Below are 24719 nucleotides of genomic sequence, written 5' to 3'. Positions count from 1 at the left end.
GGTGGTTACAACGAGGCTACTCGCTCGGAAAACCGGCATTTCCTCGCAAAGACCGTATTGTCTGATATGTGTTAGTTCATGCGAGTTATCTTTTAAAATAAACAGCAAAATTTAATCCATACAGTTTTTAAATTAGGAACAGTGTTACAAAATTGCAGTAGATCTATCTGAATATAAGTCAAATAAAATTAAAGAAATATGACAGCATTATTGTGAATGGTGACTTTTGTTAACAGAAGATTCATCAATAGTTTCAGTTCTCATATTATTTATTATAAATTTCTTTTATAAGTACATAAGTACTTATACCAAATATATAAATATACAGATCGTGATCATTCTCCAGTACATAAGTGCCAATAATATTAACCATATAGAGTTAAATTAATTGAATGAATGGACTTCATTCCTTTCACCAAAAATACCCCATACTATTAAACTGTATTTGTAATTAATACATATCACCTTTTATAATAAACTCAGCAAATTTTCCAATCATATTATCAATATTTTATTCAACTTCTGAGCCTTCTAACACTGTAATCGTCTTTCATCTTAAAGTATTGTTCATATCGAGAGCGTTTATCATAAAACTCATTTCTAATCTCTTTATGGACAAGAACTCAAAATGTTGACAGAAAATTGGAAAATTTATATTCAAGACTGACCTGCTTTATACGACTCGTCAGTACTGGGTCAAGGAAAGTGTAAGATAAAATCAGTCGCTTCGTACTTACTTCATTACGTATTCACTGTCACAAATATCATTGTGTGGACGATTTGTCATGTTTCTAATAAATACAGTGATTATGATAAATCGATGTAAGAGTTGTTGTGACGGTGGGTGGTAATTATAGGAAAATATGTACAACTTACTAGATAATATTCTGATTGAGGGGTCTTTAATATTATGCCATTTAAGCACAAATGTCAAAAGTATTTTAAATAGTTACCGGGATATATGATTGTAACTGTATTGTTAAATTTTGCTGTGTGATGAAGATAATTTTCGTCGCTTTATAAATTGAGAAAAAAGGATTTACGATATATGTATTAAATCAGTAAGTACAGAATAAATCAACGCATTATATAGGTATGTAGATATATAGCGAAATGGAATTTACCTTGTTTTTAATACAAGAATTAAAATAATATATTTGTTACATTAGTAAGTGTATTTGTTGGCTTTTCTGCTTAGAAATTGATCTGCTTAGATCTTATAGTAATGTAGTAGGAAAATTATTCAGCAAAAATTTTTGTTCACACTTAAGTCATATTTACAATAAGATGATGTCATCTAAGCCAATATACTTAATTTTTAATAATATTTAATTGGTAATAAAATAAAATAACTGACTACTAAGTATTCTCACCATTAAGGACATGAACGACAACGCTCTTTGACTGCGCGTTGCTCGGGTTGCACTGGTAGGTGCCAGAATCCGAGGGCCTCGCCTGCTGGATCAGGAGGAACGATGTAGTCGTCTCGCCCTTCTCCGTCACCACTGAGACGCCACCTCGCGGCGAATCGTAGCTGATTATCTAGAACATTCGAGAACTTTTGTTATTGAGGTTGTTTGTAGGAGTGACTACGGGATTAGGGAGAGTCAGTTCCTTGTGAATATATTTCTGTTTTGACTGAATAATATTTTGTTTATACTATATTTAATTGTATCGAATAGTCCTTGTTTTTTATATCGTGAAATATGATCTTTTGTGCTACTGCGGTTAACATTTATAAAAATGTTTAAAGTTAAGTATAATAAATAATTGAAATTAAAATGTGTAGTAAATTTATTCAAAAATCACAGATAATCCATGCGCATTATGATCTGTGTATGAATTATTGACTCATAATGTGTATGTACTCGTGAACATGCTAATAAATGGACGAATCATTTTTTTATGAAAAACACGTAAAGTTATTCAAATCATAATCTTGTGTCGATAAATAATAGTATCACTTCAATTTCCATCGAGACAATTATCAAATAAAATTACCCTGTCTTTACAATAACATGCAATTAAACTTACATCTGAGATCGAGTCGAATGAAAATTGATTGATGCACAGAACAGAAATTGAACTTAACACAAATGACTACAAGGTACAGAATCACAAACCGCATCATTATGGTTCCAGAAAATATACGCTGGTGGTTCGGGGGAGTACAGCACCACACACGTTAAGTTTATAGTGCTCCCTCGATCGATGTATAGCTCGGGTCCGCCAATTATCTCTGTTGTAGGTTCTGCAACAAATCCAATTAGAACGTAAGGACAATGTTTTGAGTGCGGCCGATGCTATTGTTTGTGAGACGTAAGTATAGAATGTGGGAATCCTCGATTGATATAGATACATGTGTGCACGAACTCGTTTTGTTATGAGATAAATAATAAACAACTGACGAACATACTGTGTTTTTGGAACTCAATGAGGTGCGACGTATTTGTAAGAGGCCATTGATCAAGAATCTAGTGATTCTTTGTTGATTTATAAAAGAAATTCGATAAAATAATGCAAAAGTAACTCAATTTCTCTTTCATCCCGTCTGCGATGTATCGATTGGGATGATATTTGGTACGAGGCTTTATACTAGAGAGAGAACATAGATTCGTTTTTAAACATGGAAATTCTACGAACTGAAACTGTGAACGAGAACGGAACCGTATAGGTGAAACGAAGCCGGGGGCGGTAAGTTTGTATAGTATAAAATATATTATAAAATATATATAACATACAGCTATATTGCATTGACATCAACAAATACAGAAACGGTCAAACGAATAGAAATTGTAACAATCAAACATTTGGGTGTTTCTTATCTCTGTGTGACATTTACTTAAAGGTTAAGGGCCTCATACCTTTGCAGGATTTAAACCTCAACCCTTGGGTTTGATGTAGGGTTCGCTTACAGTTTCAAGGGTCAAGTCATCTTGTAATAAGTCAATTACAAATCACGAATTTAAGGGATATATTGTATTTTTTATGTTTCATTTGTGACTTTATTATTATTAAACATTAATTGTATAAAGATAAATTATTATAAAATGTCATTCTGAACGCCATCAAATGGAAGCCATACAACGTATATATGTCATATTAAAATATTATTTCATATTAAGAAATAAAAGTTTTAAAAAGGGGCGCTGAGCATATAATATACTTCTTATATTCGATCATAATCTTAGATAGTGTTTACCACTTATCAAAGATGCTATTCACTCACATAGAAAATAAAAATTCAGTTGTCGTGACATCTAATTTACTATATAATCGAAAAGAACGCCTACGTATGATTAAGCTATAAACAAGTCTACCCACAGCGCCAGTAGATAAATACGAGATTTATATGCGTACTATAAAAAATCTAAAAGAAATTATATTTTCCAGACGCTTTAAAATCACTTACCATTCATCGCCATTACTATTCATTCTTTCAACATTTTAAATTGTCCTTCAGAGCTATAAAGTGCACATTAAAATAACATGGCAGACGGTAAAAAGACAACGAGAATGCAAAAGACGCAGCTCGCATTGTTAGATATTAATTTTGGTCTTGCAGACATTTTTTACAATACTCTCGGGCGGTCGCCTCGCCTTTATTACATGATAATATACGATGTAGCGTTGTAGCTCGTAAACAACTAATTTAGAACTAAATACTGTTAAAAGCTGGAAGCTTATTATTACGTTTACACAAATATTTTTTCTATAAACAATGTCAAAAACGTCACGGGTGGGAACTACCGCTCCAGATCCGATGATTTTCAATTTCCTATCAAACATAAAAACAGGTATGTCAATCGGTTGGAATCCCATTGAGGTATCGATTACAAAAAGATAAATAAATTAATAACCTCCTCCCTTTTTTAAAAATGTCAGTTAATAAATATAACCATATGATGAAATTTTTTTTTTAATTTTTTGTAAAATAATTATCGTGTTGTGTTTTTATAAATTATTCAAAGCTAAGCTGTGAGCTAAATATTACCCTAACAACAATTTTATTAATAATTCAACCTAGTATATTTATCAAACTTAATTAAAGCGACTCGATCTTCCTTCATTTTAAATTGTGTAATTAATTTGATTTATTCACTCCTAGCATTGAGATGCAATACATGTGGCGTGACTAGAACAGCAATTCTTATTAACTGTTAGAAATCAATTTACGCAGCTACACCACCAATTTGAATATTCGCTTAATTACGAATAAAGCCACACACAATACGTAATTGCGAAAGAACAACACAACAATAAACTTTGCTCATAAAATCCAGCCAAATAAAATAGCAGCAGTGAACTTAGTCTATTATGCGTATTTTCTAACGACCTGCGTGTCTTCAATATAGCAGAGTTAATTAGTTTTCTTGTTCAAACGCAAACATAAGGTACCTTGGAAAACGGTCCGTCATATGCGGGAAATTCAACAAAGAAAAACGATGCCGTGTTATTTTCTTTTCAACCTTTAATTATGTTTGTTTTCTTTAACAAGAATGTTAAAATTATTACAAAAGGATATTATATTGCTTTTGTTTATTATGATTCGTAAAGGATATCAGAAAATATACTGAAAACTTGTATACTGTAAACCCAATGTATTAAAAAGGGAATATTTATAGTATATAGGGAATATGTATAGAATATTAGTAGTATAATATTTATAAATTATAAGTTTGAACGAAACTATGTTATAGTTGTATGTAGAATGTACGAAAGAGAAGACATGTTTTAAACGAATGGAAATATCCCCATACATATATGAATATCGCAATTGCATCACACAAATCTCAAACTCAAAAGATTGAATTAAGTATATTTTGACCTCTAAATAAAAACGGTAGAAGACAGTCATTGACCTGCCAAAGAGTATTATTTTATCGCTGTATTTAAAATATAAATAACACAATAACATAAACTAAGCGAATCAAAAATGAAGAGAGGGTGTTTGTGTTAAATCTTGAATGAAATAACAAGATAATATAATGTGAAATTATTTTCTGTTTTTATTATTTGTAACACACATAAGATACAGTCGGTGTTTACTAATTTACATAAATGTTTTTATCTTCATAAACACCTAAATACGTTGAAGAAAAGTGGGCAGAAATGAAAGAATAGCAAAGGAAACCGCCTCAGGCAACTGAGAAATTCCACCCTCTTATATTATGTATTTCATCAATACGATAATAAATGAAACGTTCTATGTTAAAATGCAAATTCGAAAACTTTTCTAATTTACATACTTTCTAAATAATGAAAGAGAACTTACCCACAACATTTAAATGTATAAAGTGACTCATGTGTGGAGTCGTTGATATCTGGCACTCGTAAATACCCGAGTCCCTGTGTTGTGGATACTTTATCTGAAACAACAATACATTTTAGTATGATCGCATCCATTTTCTCGTCTGCTGCATGTTTCAATAACTTAGAGATTTTCTTAGAGTTGTTGAACTGAAGTATTAGATTATCTTAGGCGTAGCTGATTCAGTGCCTTGTTCGAGTTGTATTCAACGACTTGTCTCGTTTTAATGACGTTTTGTTCAAGGGCGTTTGTTGAACTACAATATTGTGTTATAAAATTGTATCGCTTTATTTATTACTTAACTTTCGCTCGCGGTTTTTCACTTAGACAAAAGATGGACAGTTACATGGATTATCCTAATAAAAAGCTATTCTTTGTTCTTTCTCCGACTGCAAATTATCTCTCTACCACTTGCAAATAAAATATCCTTTGAAAGAATCAATAAATAGATAAAATTATAATTCTCTAGTGTGCAAAACGTTTCATCAAAGACGATCATTAGACGACTGTTTTGAATAATCAATAGTACTAAGATGGGTATCTATTCATGCTATTATTTCTTAATTAATATTGAGTAGCAACAAAATGCACTTTCAATATCCATTAATGGATATCGCTTTGATTACTCTATGGTTGTAGGTCAAGTCAATGCCTTTAAACAGGGTTAACAAAGCAAATCTTTCAACAAAGCTTTAATTAATGCATTTGTATAATGTGTAGAACAATCTATCACAAAATGTATTCTCAATACAAACCATTTTAATATGCACTTAACAGCTGCAAATGGTTATCTGATAGTCACTGAATAAAATAAAATATAGTACAATAATAAAATGCAATAAATAAGGTTTAATGTACAGGTATAACAAATTCAAGATAGTACAATAAAGAATGCAATCCCTGTATAACTCTTTGTATCGTGAAAAGAATCTGTGGGTATGTAAAAAGCGTAATAAATACAAAACCGATGCATCTATCATATGTTGAAAAGAATGCTTACAACTGAAATGAAACAGAAATACGTGGAAGTTATCAGGCACACTTATCATAATTATGTACGAGTAAATATGAAAGAGTATGTTATATACATACGCCCGCATCAGAGACGATATTTTTAAAATGAATGCCTATATATCGCGAACAACAGAAAACAAAGACCATCATTATGATGACAACTTTCAGTACAACGATGAAAATAACAAAAGCTTTTGAAAATGAGAAGTTGCAGAATTAATGCAAATCTTATGACTGTTATGCGAGGTCCTATTTTTAAATGAACAATGCTCTCTTCCGTGAAATTTATTTTAATTATTTAAATTAAAATATGCTCGGAGTGAATTGAGATTTCTTTAATTATATCCGCATGGCGCAAGCTAAGCGTATTGCGATGGAGGCTTCTTCATTAACGTTTACTTTAAACGATATCAATTTAATTCGCTAGTGCCTTTCAACAATGTAGGTTATAGATTTGTGAACTAGCTTGTGCATGCGACGTTGACCTCTTTTTGTGTAATTCAAATTCATATACAACAAAGTATATTATCATTTACAATACATTATAAAAAGGTCTGTGGGGCTTTGGCGTCCTGTTTTATACTGCGTTACAGGCCCTGGCTTAGTTCGGCAGCGGCGGAATTCATGAATTTTATTAGATTAGTTTTTAATGTATAAACTAATTTAAAGGATCATATTAATGCGTGGGTCTTTGTTAACGATATATAAAAAGTATTATCAGGGAAATTGCCTAACTTAACCAGTTATATCTAAAAGACTTTACGAACAAAATGCGTTCAACATAACTTTCATAGAATTATAATCGTTGTTATGTAACTATTTTTGAGAAAAAACTTAGCCATCAACAAATTGTCAGAACTAGACCACACGGGAGGCACCATCCGTTCACCAATGACAAATATATGATTTCGGGACCTGTTCATTTTTTGAAGTCGGATAAAACACAACATAAAACACGACCGATAAACAGCTATCCATCATCGTTGGGTAAATGAGTCAAAGGACCAGTGCTATTCAACTGCAGAGCTCCTATCACAATAGTATCCATTTCATAATACACTGAAATTCGCCCGGTACTGGGAACATAGGATTAAGTCGTTTGTGTTAGAAGACCGGTGCGGTGTTATGAAACTTTACCATAGACATCTTTACTAGTAATTTCCGTGCGTGTTTAGGTATGACGTATATGGTCTGTTACGATTAAATAATAGATTGAATGGCCTCTTTGATTTTCAGTTTCGTCGAATTTTAGTAGTTAAAAATGATGAAATGATTACTTCTATTCAAAAACTGAACTGCCATCAATATATCTGAAGTATACCAAATTTAAATAGGACTACATGGGGGGCACCAGGTTAAAAAAAAAAATGGTTGCCTGTAAAGTCGGTTTTACGGGCGAAGATTTTACGTGACAACGCCTTTTTCTGGGTAGAATATTTATTGATATGAATATTATTAAATTGCACAATAGGAACAAGGAATTGAATGAAAATAAGAATTGCACAAATTTTAACTATAGAAAATATATTTTGTTTACTAAAAAGACAGAGACAGAGTCACAAGCACGCGCCGATTCAATGCGCCTAATTCTCTAGTGCTGCGCGCGCGGCGGACCGATCATAGTTCGGTGACTCATCGTAACGTTACCGGGCGTTACACTTTTTCATGAGTGACTCCGAGCCGCAACCTAATTTAAGACGTTGTCACGTCAAAAAACATAAAGTCGGTTAACCCCGTTAAAAGCTACAAGGCAACAAACTAAAAAAAAATCAGTTGAATTGATAACCCCCTCCTTTTTTGAAGTGGGTTGAAAATAATGCCTACAAAAAATGTGCCTCATTCCATATACTAAAAGAGATAAACATATTAAAGACGTGGGTACATGATCTTGTCATATTCTCCAACGTTATTAAGAATGTTTAGCGATAATTCGGGTATTCGGGCGACAATATACATACAATTATTTGAGTCTATTTCATTAGTAAAAGAAACGGAAGGTAAACCTCATCTGATAGCTGAAAATGCTTTGTTTTTGTCATAGCGGGCAACTGAGCTGATGGTTTGCCTGATGGTAAGCGATCACCACCGCCCAAAAACATTGACAGAGGTAGTGCCTTGTAATGCGCTGCCCATTTCCAGGAGATAAGCAAAGGATTGAGCGAGCTCGACTCCCACGTATATGCTATTGATTAATTATTTATCATGTAAAGTAAAGAAGAAGGTACCTGTAATGTCCAGTCTTCAGAGTGTGGAAGGTGGATAGCTCGAAACCGCTGGTCGCTCGTGTAAGTGTATCTGCCGACGGTTAACAGATGGATGTCGCGGTGCCTCACCCACGACACTTGCATGTTAAGCTGAAATAAAACTTATTATCAGATAGAAGGTAAAATTTTGTTGATGACAGTTGAGCTCTTTTAGAAAGAAAGAAAGAAAGAAAATACATTTAATAACAAATACAACATTTTAGCTTACAACTAATACATCTTAAGAACAATAAAAAATATAAAAATTACATTGGATATATCTAATATTTCGATAGTATTTGTGATAAGGTGGACTACTCAGCATTTTAATATCGAATACACTTTTAACTAACTAGGCAGGCAGGAAGATTTCATTATGAATTAGACTTTAAAGTTTTCATCGAAAATGTGATATGGTTTGAAAGATTTTAAAATTTTTTGGTAACGATGGAAGTTTTACAAGCATTTTATAAAAGGGTAGTTTTTTGTTTTCGATTCATAATATCATAAACCTTAAAATACATTCGAAAGTATTGTGTCATCTTCGATTGGAATATACAGTTTTTTCTCAATTTGAACTGCCCGGAAAAAAATAAAAGAATAAATCTCCCCATTGACTTCAAAAACAAAATTATTGGTTATTCAAATATCTATTAAGAAACAAGCCCCACAAATTGCGGAACCCGCAAAGAATAATTAATATCTAATGAACACAGATTGATTTATCTGACCGAGCTCTTGTAATCACCGACGACGGTAATCACATTATTATTTCAAATGCTTCGTACAAAAGTGCTTAAGAAGATATACTAGAAATAATTAAGTAGACGCTGTGAAGTTAATTAAATTATCTCCTCATTGGGATGCGAACCGCAGTGCCCTTATACGAGACATGTTTTAATTGCTTATAAGCTTCGGACATTAGCTGGATGATAATTCTCATGTGTAAATCGATTAATACAATACATTATAGTCATTATAATAGGGTCATAATATAAGATACTAGAGGCTCGTCCTGGCTCCGCCCGGATATCAAGATTCCTGTTTCGTCCCAAGGGAGGATAAAAATTATCCCATCACTCAAGTCAGAACACACCCTGTCTGTACACCAAATTTTATCAAGATCCGTTCAGTTGTTGTAGTGTGATTGGCGGACAAACATCAACCAAGCAAACTTGCACATTAATAATATTTGTGTGATAGTGTTAATAGTGCGAATAGTGTGAATTAGTGTGATGGTATATTTGATGTGGTATACCTTGATAAGGTTTGTATACACCGATTCTAGGAACTTTGAAGAATAAGTGTTCTTACATTGAAATATTGTAAAGAAATCATGAGACGAATTTTAATAAAGATAAAAATGAGATATAAGAAATTTTAAATTAATGTTAATTTAGAATTTATTAATAAAGTAAAATAAAAGTTTTCGGTATTTTCGGTCTTTTGATACAACATTTAAATATTCAACGGAGCTGCGAGATCGAATTATTTATAGAAAATATGAAATCCTTGGAAATGAAACAAATTAATAGAAATAACGTGAGTTGTCGGTTCGTACGAAGAAATGAACGTTTTTAATACGGTAGAGCACAATACATTTATACTATTATAAGTATACTCGGCAACAAACTGTGGATATTACAAGCCCGAGTTCAATGAATACTAAAAATAAATGTATGTATGTACGTATAGTTTAAAAAACATACCGAGTTCTATCCATACAATTAAAGTGAACCAGCAGCCAGCTACACGACAGATAACGACTAACTTTAATAGACTAGATGTAGATTCAACAGATTACAGCTTAAGTTAATTAATATTCCCACTTTTGTGTACACTAATATTAAAAAGAAGAAATATTTGATTTTTTGTTTGTTTGTAATGGATAAACTCAAAAACTACTGGACCGATTTTAAAAATTCTTTCACCATTAGAAAGCTGCAACTTGAGCGAGTGACATAGGCTATATATATATGTACCACCTGCGAAACCGGGGCGAACTGCTAGTATATTATAAGACTGGCTTAACTTGCCACTAGATGGCTCTGTGTGGAATATTCAGCATCATTTATTATTACCAGCTCTTTATTATCCTACAAATGTTGCTGTTCACTTATTCACATTCATTTATAACAGGCCGACAATTTTACACAAATTTCTACGTACAATATTCAAGAACATTATAAATTTATCCTCCGCGTTTCCACGTAACACCAGGTTAAACAAATATTTAAATTACATCCAATCTTCTTTAATTTTAAAGCAAATTTGAATTTCGAATCACAAATTAATTTCGTCTGCAATTAATTGGATCGAAGCTAAGAAGATTTTAATACTTATTTAAGTGGAGCAAACATTCTTATTTGCTAGAGACATTTCTAGAAGATAATATAATTTGAGTTTACTTGATTACTTTGAAACCAAACCACTCAGATAATCCGTGAGACGTGAATTCTACTCCGATAAGTACTTCGGAGACTGTACACAATGATATTAGACTTTGGAGGTCAAATGTTGAACTCATTTTAATATTTACAGGTGCTATTTTTATATTGAATAATTTTGATATTTTTACTTGAGTGTTCTTTAAATTTATTCAGTGAAATTTTCTTTAATTTAATATCAAAATGTTCTACGAACTTTTCTTTATAATGTATAACATTTCGTAAAAGCAATGAGTAATAATTGAAAAGAAATTGTATATTTGAATATATTGAACCAATGAATAATAATGATAACAAGGAATTAACATAATGGAAAAGAATATCACAAGTAATTTATGAAAAAACACGATAAAATTACATTCACGTCACAGATTGAGCACATTTTTAACACCTAATCTTTCCTTTTAAACTAAAAACAGAAACGAAAAAACTATTTTTATATTACCTAACTTTTTTTTAATTGATCTTTACTGAATCTGATATTCAAAGCCAATTCGTCTTAATTCCTGTGAATGACTAACGAAAAACGTAACGAAAATCCTACTAATCCTATCCTATCCTATCCTACTAATATTATAAATGCGAAAGCTTGTAAGGATGTGTGTGTGTTTGTTGCTCTTTCACGCAAAAATTACTGAACCGGTTGCAATGAAATTTGGTACGTAGATAGCTGGACAAGTGCAATAATATATAGGCAACTTTTTATCCCGATATTCCTACGGGATACGGACTAACGCGGGTGAAACCGCGGGGCGCAGCTATTGAACAATAATTAAGATAGGACTGTGACACCGCTAGCAATTATCCTAAACATTTTATTTTAAACCAAAAACCAATACGACTAAAGAGGCGATACGTGAGCGAACATCCATAAGCATTATATTAACAGACATAAACAAACACGAACGTAATAAATATTAAACAACATAAAAGAAACTGAAACTCATAAAATCTGTACTAACAATCGTATTCCCTATAAAACAGATACCCGATCATATTTCCTTCTTTTACTGGCACTATTCTGACAGAGGTTATATTATATGGGCTGTAAATCTAATAACACAGTGCTGAATTTAGCCGATCCGGTTTCATAGTTTTGATCAAACGTATAACCATTTGCGCATATACCTATGTAGGTCAAGTAAATGAAAAGGATCAGTTGAAATGCATTTGGGGCGAGTCAATTCTCACAGGAAATCATTGTGGCTGAAGGAGCTCGATTCATTACCGACTGGGTCTATTTTTGTGTCACTGAAATTGATTGTGTGACGAAGGTTTCAATCTTCATTCTACGCTTTGGCGTGTTATAAATTTGTACGGACACAAATGTACTTGAATGTGTTTTGGTGAAATGTGGTGAGTCTTTTTAGATGGTTTGTGATGGTGAAATCGAAAATATAGAAAAAGAAAACATATCTTCAAATTTTTGTTCAGATTCAGTTATCGGAATGAAGTATTTGTTGTTAACATTAGCTTAGCTTTCACAAGTAAAATAATAATCCACTGACCTTTCCTATTGGCATCTGCTGACCACGTACCACTAAATTAATTGAGATATTTAGTAGCCAGAATTCAGAGTTCCATTCCGTAATATGCTCATTCGGTATAAGCATCTATGGTACTAACTGTGTCATCGCGTAAAGCAATTACTCTCGGGGTCATTCAGTAAAAGGTACCAAAAGTAGGCCAATAGCATTAACAGTGAAGAAGAGGCGTTATATTTTCCACATTGTCGTCATAAATAGCACGGAAAAATAAAAATCTGAGCTGACGATCTCATTAGGAATACTTGTCATAACAGTTAATGTGCCATCGAATTGCGCAGTGGACGTGACACCCACAAATACAGTTTAATGCTCCATTTCCTAGGCGCTTCTCATTAGCATATCTAATTTCAAGCTCGACTTTCATTTGTCCGATCGTTAGGTCTATCTCACGGATGTGCTGGGGCGTTTCTGTTGATTTGTTACATTTTTCTCGTTAGTTGGAGTGGGCGGTGGGATTATTGCCCATACGGTGAACTTTACGAGCTTCTAACTCACTTTGTATATTTTAGTCTAGTTTATGAATAATTTTTTTTACCACCGTTCCCAAATGAGGTGGATCTTTAATTTTACTGTTTTTTTTTGGCTTCGTTACTTTGTGGAAACTCACGGAATTATCGTACCCCACAGGGATGAAGATGATCTTTTTAATAGAAAATAATGATTCTCATTTATTTTTAAAATATTGATCAATCGTAAATACGAGGACTAACTCAGGTGTCAAAAATGTTATGTTTTTAACAAAAAGCATAGAAATTATGCTGTATGCAAATAACGAGCACTTGCAGTATGACATACAATAATTAATAACACATCTAGTGATATGAATTTCAATGCATGTTTAGAGCTAAAGCTACCAGCTTAAAATATAATCTGCATAGAATAGTGTGCAGCGATTTGTGAATGAATGTATAAATAGTTATTTTATTGTATGGATTATAAAATATGATCAAATAACAATAAGTACAAAACATCTCACAGTAAAACAATTTAAAAAGTATTATGGCATTATGGAACATAAAAGTTTTCATATTTGTCAGCCCATATTTGTGATGATTACAGGGACACGGGCTTTCTATGAGTTCAGGTGATAATGATAGTGAGGGTTACTTCCCCGTTTCGTGCAGCGGTGATGAGGATTGAAGATGAAAAATCTTTTAATTTTTTACACACGCGTTTAATCTCTTATTCCCGACTTTGCGATTGCAGCCCCAGGTCGTAATCGCTGAGCCACCACGTCTCGTTAATAATATAATGACAATAACTTAAAAAGCAGTGTTCAAAATAAATTAAAAATTAACGCTTCAATGCCTTTAAAACAGATTTGAAAGAAACGAATTACGAGCAGAGTAAAAAATTAACAAACTAAAATCAAACAACAAATTAAAAAGGGGATTTTCATCCAACACTCTTTCAAATAATAACTTTTATAATTAGCACGACCGTTTATCACGAAGAAATTATGAATAAATTATATCATCATTCAGGCCGAAAGTTTCCTTCTGTCTTCGGCGAGTACTCGAAAAAAAAAACTAGGCCAAAAATGTGCCTTTTGTGCTCTATAGCTAATGAGCTGTACGGAAACATTTTTGAATAACATTATGCTCAATTGGTAGATGGAATAAAACAGTCATTATACCGTAAGAGCTGCTATAGTACATGATATTAAAGCACATGAACTTGACTCAACGTTCGCTATCTATGTGAAAGATGCGGCATAGCGGCCTAATGAGCTTTTTATTTATAAACTCGCTTCAACAAAAGCGGCTTAAAGTTGCATTGTGCTATTGTTACATTTCATTTGAAACGAGGATTTTGTGGTACGCCATCTGAATTGGACGTTGGATATGAAATAAGGGACCTCGTTAGTGTGAACGTGCGTGACCTTGTTTTGCTGTGCCCTTCAATTAGCGCTATTTCATTAATGAAATGACAATGATAGTGTTGGGTATATCTTTTTTATAGTTTTTCATTTGTTGTAAATAATGGAGGTTTACCTCAGACTTAGAATGAATGAATAATCCATGTGATGTGAAATGCTAGATATGGTGTTTCTAGAGTAGTGTTATAAAGTCCTACAAGACTAGCCTCGGTTTATATTATATCGAATTTCTACTTCAATCAATATACTATAATTATTGAGAATAGCTGTAACAATAAATGTTTATATTTATATGTAAATTTATTGACTTTTGAATACACCATTGATTGGAGCAGTGCATATTTTGAAGACAGAGACCACCAATGGTTCTTACACTCCGTTTTCAATCACTCACCGTTTTATTTCCCAGGTTCTTAACTCGGCAGTTCAGGTAGGCGGTCTTGCCTAGCAGCGCCGTAACATTCTTCGAAGCTGCCAGGTCGAAGTAAGGACCGGTCCGGGGCGTCGGCCTGGGAGACTCTAAGGAACCCCCGGGCCGTATCGCGTTGTCCGCGGCCGGCGGGGCGGTGGCTGATGTGTTTCCCTTCCCCAGCTCCCGTTGTGCTGATGACACTGTAAGTAATGTATCCCGTTAGTGAAACCTTTTTTTGTTGTTTTTTTATTTTTTTTTTGTCTCAATCTAATTTTAGACGAATCCAAGAATTTGAAAATATTTAAAATCTGTTCTAGAGTAATACTTATTAAGTGAAGTGGAAGTTTGTAGTCCACGCGAGCAAACTGCGGGAGGAAAGCTAGTTACAATAATCGTCTATAACTAATCTGCAATTTGTATAGAATCACGTAAAACTCGTATGCGATAGAGCCTCTATTCGCTTGTCAGAATGTAATTTATCGGAACAAATATTATGTCCGAATTATGACATGACAGTGTGATATTATCAAAACACAAATATGACAGAATATGACTAGAATCCATATCGGACATGTTTATTATCGGAGTTTCCTCATACGGAGAATCGGAAAACCAATAATAAGAGGAATAAGGCTTAATTATGTAGGTACGAGAATTCACCATGTTAAATTGGATGTCTGAATTTAAGTCTTATGTTGCGAAATAATTTAAAAGAATCAGTATCAGCTTACTGGTAAGTACCTCGGATTTTATATCGACAAGTTGGGGTTCGAGACTACGAGCATGCAGGAAACAAATTGATTTTTCAATTTATCTTCGCATGTGTAACATCACCACTGTTTCAAAAACGGTGAATGAAAACATCGTGAGGAAACCGGCATGTCCAAGAATCGAAAGTTCGACGACATCCGCCAACCTGCACTTGGCCAGCGTGGTAGATTATAGCCTAAACCCTCATAGGAGGCCTGTGTCGCAACAGTGGGAACATATATGAGCTGATGATGATGATAGCGAAATAATTACAAATTTGACGTAGAAATTACAGTATTTCCAAGGATTTTGTAGGTGTTACCGGATATCTGTTGTTTAATTTAACAAACGTTACAAAATATGCAGTGAGCGCAATTCTGAGTATGGTATTATTTGATCTGAAGATGATTTACCTATCAAAATAGATGGCGGTTTAATAATTTGTATATTTGTCATAACATATGAATAACGTGTAAAATATTTTCTATGTTGAGGTTTTAATGGAAATAAAATTCAACAGATTTCATTTACAATCCTTATTTTCATAATATTAATGTCAAATAGCTGATTTCACCAATGAGATTCAAGATAAAGCTTGTGAGCTTTATCTTGAATCTCATTGGCGTCAAATAAAGGAAATTTATATAAATTTCATATACCGCAAATAAGCACAGATTTAAAGCTTAATTATTTCAAATATCCATCCTCAATTTAAAAAAATAAATAAATCAGTACTATAAAATGAGATACACAAACCAATTACTCCCATGCTCCGTAATTTATAATTTAATGCAGGATATCCAAATTCTATTTGCTAATAAATGAACGGATTTCACTACGCTGTGACGAAAGCAGGTTAATGACCAGCTCTTCAACTCAGCTAACGAGAAACGTCATGACACTTGAAATTGTGGGCCTTTGTACGGAACTACGAAGGCTGTAACGTCATTCATCCAAAACGCGCCCTAAATATGAGGCAGTTATGTCGTTGTGAATAATGGCCAATCAAATTGGCTATGGGCGGTTTAGAGCGCGAACATGAAATGTGAATAATTGATTATCGATAAACTAAATCGTTAATTAATTAACCTAATTTATTGTGCTTGGTAATTAAATTATTTTAGAGCGAAATTTTTTATTATCTGTAAACATTATATATTATTGACATCATCATCTTCACTGTTGGCCTATTTTCCCACTGCAGGGACAGAGACCTGAGAAAGTTCAAGTGATATCGCATGTCGTCTAGCTTTTAATTCCTGAGCATGTCTACTTTCAAGTCTCGAACCTACGACTTTTCCATCCTGAGCCACCATAACTCTTAATATTGTTGTTGTCCCAACAAAAACATGTAATAAGTTTTAGTAATTCCCTTTTTCTGCTTATTTCTATTACAAAGCTATTATAAAGCAGTTCAACAAAGGATGTCACATGATTGACAATTCGGTCATAAAATTACTTTTTTTGTTCCTTCCATTTAAAGAGACGTGATTGGTTCTTAAATAAACGCGGGTAAAGTCTTCTCTTCGCGAGTCTTTCGTAAGGGACAGTAATGAGATTTGAATTCGGAACCTGAACATTTTTCCTTGACCAAAGAGGTTGATCATATTTTATACAAAAATGAGCTAGATGTACAATACAAAAAGGGTAATTGGGACCCGGGTAAATATCCATAAAAATATACGTATAAATTATTAACTTTCGTTACCTTTCGTGGAGATTAAATACAATGATAATATTCAGTGGTAAGTGTGTGACTGGGTATAGGGCTGTATCTGCTTTATCCAAATACTAACTTGTAAAATATTTGTCTAAAAATCAACTCCTAAACTAGTTAAATTGGTTATTGAGAAAGGGTAGGGTGGGTTAACTTTAAAAGCTCAAAAATGCCTGCATCTTGAAAGATTTCAAGCATTATTTTTATTTATTTAATTTATGTAACAGAATGAATCCTGGCGGAGATATTTATCTCATATTATAATTTGTTTGTTTGTCTTTCTTTTACGTTGTAACGTACTGTATGTGATTGTTTTTGTGTTTGGAGATCGTAAGGCGGCTAGTTTGATATAGGCTATTTACCGTGTTATAACTACTTATTATCATGGAAATTTCATACAACTATCGGATCATCTAGTGTGATGAATTGATAGCTATATATGCATAACTGAAGATAGCCTTTTCGTAAAATAAAGCTGGTGAGTGCGTCACTCGTGCGGAGGTCGTCTCCATTTATACCAACAAACCCTAATAAAATATTTGTTTAACCGCCGGCTACGATTCTTCCCGGGGCTTTTCGCCTAGCGCTGAATTTAACAATGTTATACGCAAGTAAACTGTATTTTATTTTTATCAAACATACTGACCTAAATACGTTCATATGCAGGTATGTATTTTAAATTAATGAAGGTAATACAAAACTCGATCATATATTTTTTCAAAGATCTATACAGTTTGATTTTCAAACTAAATTAAGACGTGAAGCTACACTAATTCAAAATATAAAGCATCACCTCTGTTTTTAAACGTAATAACATCTACTTATTTTATCACAAAATATATTAAACCTAACTTATATAAACATATGTAAAATTACCAACACATGTAAAATTCTTTAACAAATTGCACTGGACTAGCGTTTGCCCACTAACATATGCGGTTGACATGCAGCATAGGGCATACATCAATCAAATAATTATTGCCCAAAATTAAAGACAATACATACTGATTTTTAATTCAAAACCCTCAGTTACGAAACGTTTAGTGAAGTCCTGTGTCCTCTAGTTGGGTATGCGGCAGACCGAGACATATTTTTTGAGCGTCCCCACCGGGAATGGAACCCAGGACGCCTCGGTTCTATGCTCATGCGTTCACCATTGTACCAAGGAGGTGGTCAAGTTAGTTATATTTTTAAGTTAGTTATGAAACGTTATTGCATAATAAATATGAAATATCTATTTCCCTTTTTTTTGGATTGATTATAACAATAAATTTATGAAATATACTAAAGCGACTATGACTCATTTACATACTTTGATATCTATTCAAATAAATACTTGGAAACACCTATTACCATAAACCTTACCCTACTATGATACGCCCAGTTAGCAATGGAAAATTAAATTCATTCCTCAAGAATAAAGTAACATAACTATCTATTATCTTTCGCCCTCACTATACGAAGTTTATATTTACTGAGCTTTTAACATGATTTATAGGAACGGCAATGAAATAAATGCGAGAGCGTAATAATAAAAGTGACCATTACACAAGAAACTGTATTAGACATAGTAACCGTAAATCCAGATGTGATGTGTATGGACCTGGCCGAAACGCTGATGTTTTGGTTTCTTCCTAAAGGATTTCAGTTATTTATTGAATGTGTACGGAAAGGTTCGTTATTGACACAGTTTTCGGGTCTCGGTGAAGGGGATAACACATATTTCATGATAGGATTGCGAGGTTAAACTAATACGATGCGATAGGATCGCTGAGGAACTTTGACATTTATACTTTCATCAAGACGTTTATGTACTGTGCTATAATTGTAGTAAGTATGATTTATATTTCCTTTTGTGGCTGTTTATTAAGAGCTAGCTTTTCGCCTGCGGCTTCGTCCGCCTTTTGTAATGAAAAACTGACAGTCCGGGCTTTTCTCGTATAATTCGCGTTCCCATGAGATTTTCGGTATAGGAACTATTATATTGTTTTTATATCATAGCGGGCACTCAGCTCACCTCCCATGAACGTCCGCAGATAAAGTGCCTCTGTGAAGGAGTGAACGATTGACGATTGGAAAGAAGAATTGGACGGTGAGGAAAAAAAGCAATGGGCCTCCGGCTCTCCCATTTACTGTTTCACGCCAGTTTCCTGTGGAGGTGTGCAACTTCCCCGGTATTTGGTGGCCCTATTCGTGCCGAAGCGTGCTCATCTTCCACATTAAAATGTCCTTTTTCTATATGTCAGGTTCAGTGGTTTAGACGTAAGGAGGAAACAGATAGACTGACAGACAGAGTTACTTTCGCAATTAAAATATCATAACATTTAATTCAATTATAACGTGGGAAACTGTAAGAAAGATATATTGAGTAGCTTGACAAGCGAAGTCTGTCATTTGAAAATTTCTTAATTTAGACTTAGCAGAGACAAGCGCGTCCCACTTTAAATTATTAATTTTGATTAAATCATAATACCTATTTCAACAACTGGCGAAATATAAATGACTAGAAGGTCAGATGAGGCCTGGTAAATTAGTTTTACCGAGCAATTTCAAGGTACAGAGAATAATAGCTTTAATATTAATTAAGTATAGTATATAGTACGCTCAATTGATGTAAATACAATCATTCGGTTTATTTAGGAACACCATGTTATAAATAATGTTTATATTTATATGTAATAGAACGTTTAAACGTTCCTTTTGCTTTTCTTAGTAAAATAAAATTTATTTGCAAGTTCAAAACATTTTCTCTTCCGATCAGAAGTGATAATAGAAGGCAGTGCGTTCCACTAAAAATACAAGGTTTGAAGTTTGATTCGATAGCAATACTAAAATTTCTATAATTTTTCTTTTCAGTTGCGTACCTACATAGTAAAAGATTCAACTCGAATTTCTGGAAGCGGAATCCAATGAAACGGCAAACTAAACGCAAATGGACGAATACATCAAGGGAAAAGATCAAGATCGAACTCAAAGATTTCAACATCGGCGATGCTCTCTCGATGTAGGAGGAGCAGAAACGGGGTCAAAAGTCCTTAAAAACGGTGTCAGTGAGAACGCACCGAGTTCATCGCGAAAGTGCCTAAGTTATAATGCGTGCTTTCAATGCTGCGTCTTCATTTCACGAAGAGGTGTGCTATTTTTGTAATTGCGGCGTGTGTAAGCCTATTGGGATATTTGTGGCTTAAATTATATCTGTGACTTCAGTATATACCAGATACCTGACTAAAATGACTGTAGTTGGACAGTTCAAAACTACACTAATATTATAAAACATATTTTTATTGATTGATTGCTTGTCACAGTATAAATAGACAGCTGTTTAGTTCTGTGTAATTCATACAGTTGTAATTTGCTGTTATTGTGTGCTACAATGAAATAAACAAACAATTTGATAATGCGTTAAGAATAAATTTTCACCAAGCCATCGTACGTTTGATTTTATCAAGACAACTTTATGTTATACATAGTAGTTAATTGTAATTTAATAATTATTTTATAAAATGTTCAAGTAAAAAGTCCGGTACATCAGTTACCTTCTCTGTATTATACAAACGAACTCCTTTTGTGATCCGTACGTGCATAATAAGATAAAACAAATAGTTCGACACAAAAACACGTTTAAATCGCACAGATTCAAAAGATGCAATTCAATTGCAATACCGGAGAGTAACATTGTATGATAGTTTAATCAAAAACTCTGTATATTGGACTGAACAAAGGAAATAAGCTACTTTCTCATTTGTTCCTTACGTTTAGTGATTTCAAACTATTCTTCAAGTTTTCTTTGTGCTGTGTACTGCTTTGAAAAGAAAAACTTTAATAGCGTGATGCCACCTCGAGGAATTACGGAAACGTACTTTATACAAGTCGAGGTATAAAGAAAATGAAAATTTAACAGTCAACTCGCTCTTTCCGGTTTATTTTGTGTCCATTAACTTTTTAAAGGGAAGACTTATTATCATTCTTTGGAATATAATAAATTGTACGTTATCTCTGTAAAGGAGGAATGTTTGAAACTTAGGGGGTTTAAGGTGGGTAGCGGATGTATACGTAATAGCATTCGCATGCTACTCAAACTCAAACTCAGTTTTAGTTTCTGTTAATTCCCATAGAAATGTCCCATATCCATGGAAAAGATATGTTTCGCAACAAAGTTGAAACAACATGTTGCAGTGTCAGCAACACTGGATCGATGAGCAACAAAATTTAAGCAAAATTTCATCTATATCTCGGATCATCTGTTGCTCAGCAACTGTTTACCATAAATGCGAGGTTGCAGTGTATTACATAAAGGATATTAAATTATATTTTAACTGTCAGGAAAATAAGTGACAGGAAGCAAATATTTTTCACAATTCGTCATTAAAACTCAAGTCGGAAATTGATAATGTCGATAACAGTCCGCATTTATACCCCCTAAATTGCTTTCAAATAGACATACAATTTATTTATAAATCATGTCCTTTATGTGTTTATCGAATCTGATTTAATTAAAATGTCTCCTATTCGGGTATTTTGAAACGGGAAAGTTTAATTTTGCAGATTGTAATAAAGAGATTTCGTTGGAAATTCATTTCTCCAGTTTAGAAGGCATGTCTCTCTTATGGCTGAGTTAATTTTTATTCTATCTAAATTCGTAGCATTTTAATTAATTTCGTTGTGTTTTATTTTACGGACTTAATAATATCAATTCAACGACTTTTATTTACTTATTCTAAATCACTAAGAGAAACACAGTATGGGTATTTATTTAACTTAATATGTAAATGAGCTATTCCTGCTGCTTAGTAAATAAACAGAAATAAATCAGACAGAGAAATGTATTGTGTTTGCAATATTAAAACAGAAATAAATATATAAGAGAATCGATTCAAACGTGGAATTAATATAGATATAAAACCTAAATAAAAGAAAATAATTTTAATAAACAGCAACCCTTTCTACGATGCCGAAATACGATACTATTCACGTGGCTATAAAATCAAGTTGATTTTCTAATCAAATTTTAAATAAATTAGATAAAGAATACTTACAAATACGAGTTTGATAAACGTTGAGTATCGAATAACCAGCTTTCAAAGGATTTTTATTACAGTCTGCTGAATTAACAAAAATACTGTTTGAGTTGAAGCCATACTGCTTTGGAGCGCCTAATCTGGCGATCAATTAAAAAAACGTTGATATTTTTTATAAGAATCTTTAACGTAGTTAAATAACATGGATCTTTGATAAGATGTTTTTATGTGAAGTAAACCTAATATCTATTATGTGTATTTGAATACAAAAAAACTGGATGTAACGTGGTACAGATAATTTTTAAGAAGATTTATTAATATCATCGTTAGTATGCATGATTTTTTTATTGAAATTAGACAACTTTCCACCTACAGGCTCTCCCGCTAGCTAAAATGAATATAATACAATTCGCGATTCCTTAAATCTCGGAAATGTAATATGAATTGTTCTTGTATAAGGAAAGAAGCTGATGCTTGACCACAAGGGTGAGTTCTTTTGAATTCAGCCTTGTGGTCAAGCAATTGAATTCAGCAATGTGGTTTAGATCAGTTGGCCCTTATCATATTATTGTAAGCTTTCTCTAATAAAACAAATGTTTTTGTGACTTGATAAGTAAAACATAAAATGTGCTACCTAACTTACAACTAAAAACTAATAATCCAAGAGGTTCCTCTATAGAATACTGTAATAAAAGACTGAATTAAACTAAGATCACGTCTTTACTAACTAAATTAGACTTTGTATTAACATCTAAATTTACATAAATAAATATGCAGTGAAATCCAAATAGAGATAACTTTTTAGTATCCAGTGCATGCGAAAAACGTTCCTATACATTACTATATACGTCATAAATCCGGTTAAACGGTAATTTAACTTCTTGAACGTAATATAACTTTACTTGTTTCGCATTCACATGAACATATTTAGAGGGTTATGAATAATTTAACGAATGCCAGCTCTATTTATCATAGCTTATAACGCAACGGTCTTTTACTGCCAAACTTTATTATATACGCATATTCTTATTGAAAATCATCGTCATTCTATTATCTATGTCCCAGTCACAGTAAACTACAAACAGACTACAATTTCCACTATACGTAATAACTTTATAATAATACGAAAATTATGATAGCTGTATTACGTAACACGTGTCATAGTGATATATGGAAAGGACTAAAGCCTAGGATGGATTGTGTGTTTTGATAACCGGTAATATACCGTTGAACAGAGCGACATTGCTCTGACGCGTGCTAAGTACGTGTTCTATCTAAAAAACCGCCCGTATAAGGGCTATGGCAGGTAGGACGCGTACTTCGACACGTCATAGCGCATTGCGTTAGCTCTCTGACGCGCGCTCAATAGGTGTTCTGTTTGACACATTACAACATAATTCGGAGTCATAACGCAGGGTCAAGTGAGCACTCTGACGCGACATAACCATTAACACATACGAAATGACGACCCACAGCATTAATATAATATACCTACTCGTAGATATAATCGTTCTGACAGCGATACTTTTAGCAAGAAGATCGCTATCCCATTCCCTTATCAATTATGCAAGTGTAGGCTTATCTTCGACGTAAGCCCAGGGTTGGCGTTGCGCATGTATTGTTATGTAACAAATTGGATGTCCAAACTCTATTCATAATGTCTGACATTTTTTTTTTTTATGTTACAGTCGGCAATGGAGCTGGTGGGACGCTTGATGGTAAGCGCTACCACCGCCCATGAACATTTGGAGAGGCATAAGGACTTTTTGGGAAGGGATTAAGAAAGGATTGGCGATAGGAATAAAGGAAAGGACTGGGAAGGGTAAGGAAAAGGATATGGGCCTCCGGCGCCCCACTCACCGAAGGAAACACAGCAAAATGCTATTTCACGCCGGTCTTCTGTGGGGGTGTGGTTCTTCCCCGGTGCGAGCTGGCCCAATTCGTGCCGAAGCGTGCTCGACTACCACATATAAAATTGACAAAATTGACATCGATTAGGAAAGAAAACGCCATAAAAATCTAAATGGACGAACAATTTCTGGAAATCGAACGGGAACAGTTCGGCGGTATCACGTAGTTCTAGTAGTTCCCATTTTCGTGGGATTTCAAGGAAAAATTCTTGAGTCCGTCATAGAGTCTCAAGCTACCTTCATACCAAATATCATCTAAATGGAATCAGTATCTTAGGATAATCGTCTTACGATCGCCAAAGAATCATCTTTTACTACTCATCCGAGTTATTTTTCATTTATAATATTAGTAGGGATTTCAAATATGTAGCTGTAACTGATCATGTTCATTTTTTTTTCATTATTTCTCATGATAAAAACATTAAAATATCACTCCCAAGCGTGTATTGCATTAAATGCAATAGCAATTAA

At 33.4% G+C, this 24719-nt stretch overlaps 1 protein-coding gene across 2 annotated transcripts in view; it reads right to left on the bottom strand.

Annotated features, from left to right (window-relative positions):
* The window catches only part of LOC119833614, a 72299-nt gene that overhangs the window by 2072 nt on the left and 45508 nt on the right, over positions 1 to 24719 (bottom strand). For both annotated transcript variants that reach the window (XM_038357704.1, XM_038357705.1), the window contains exons 3-7: positions 14836 to 15053; positions 8551 to 8679; positions 5276 to 5369; positions 2124 to 2251; positions 1374 to 1542 (exon numbers count right to left, since the gene is read on the bottom strand). In XM_038357704.1, the coding sequence (XP_038213632.1) occupies positions 1374 to 1542; positions 2124 to 2251; positions 5276 to 5369; positions 8551 to 8679; positions 14836 to 15053 (738 nt within the window). The remainder of the gene's footprint in view (positions 1 to 1373; positions 1543 to 2123; positions 2252 to 5275; positions 5370 to 8550; positions 8680 to 14835; positions 15054 to 24719) is intronic.

Source organism: Zerene cesonia, chromosome 17 (assembly GCF_012273895.1).
Source record: "Zerene cesonia ecotype Mississippi chromosome 17, Zerene_cesonia_1.1, whole genome shotgun sequence".
NCBI classification, from domain to species: domain Eukaryota; kingdom Metazoa; phylum Arthropoda; class Insecta; order Lepidoptera; family Pieridae; genus Zerene; species Zerene cesonia.
This window is presented reverse-complemented; position numbering and strand designations above follow the sequence as displayed.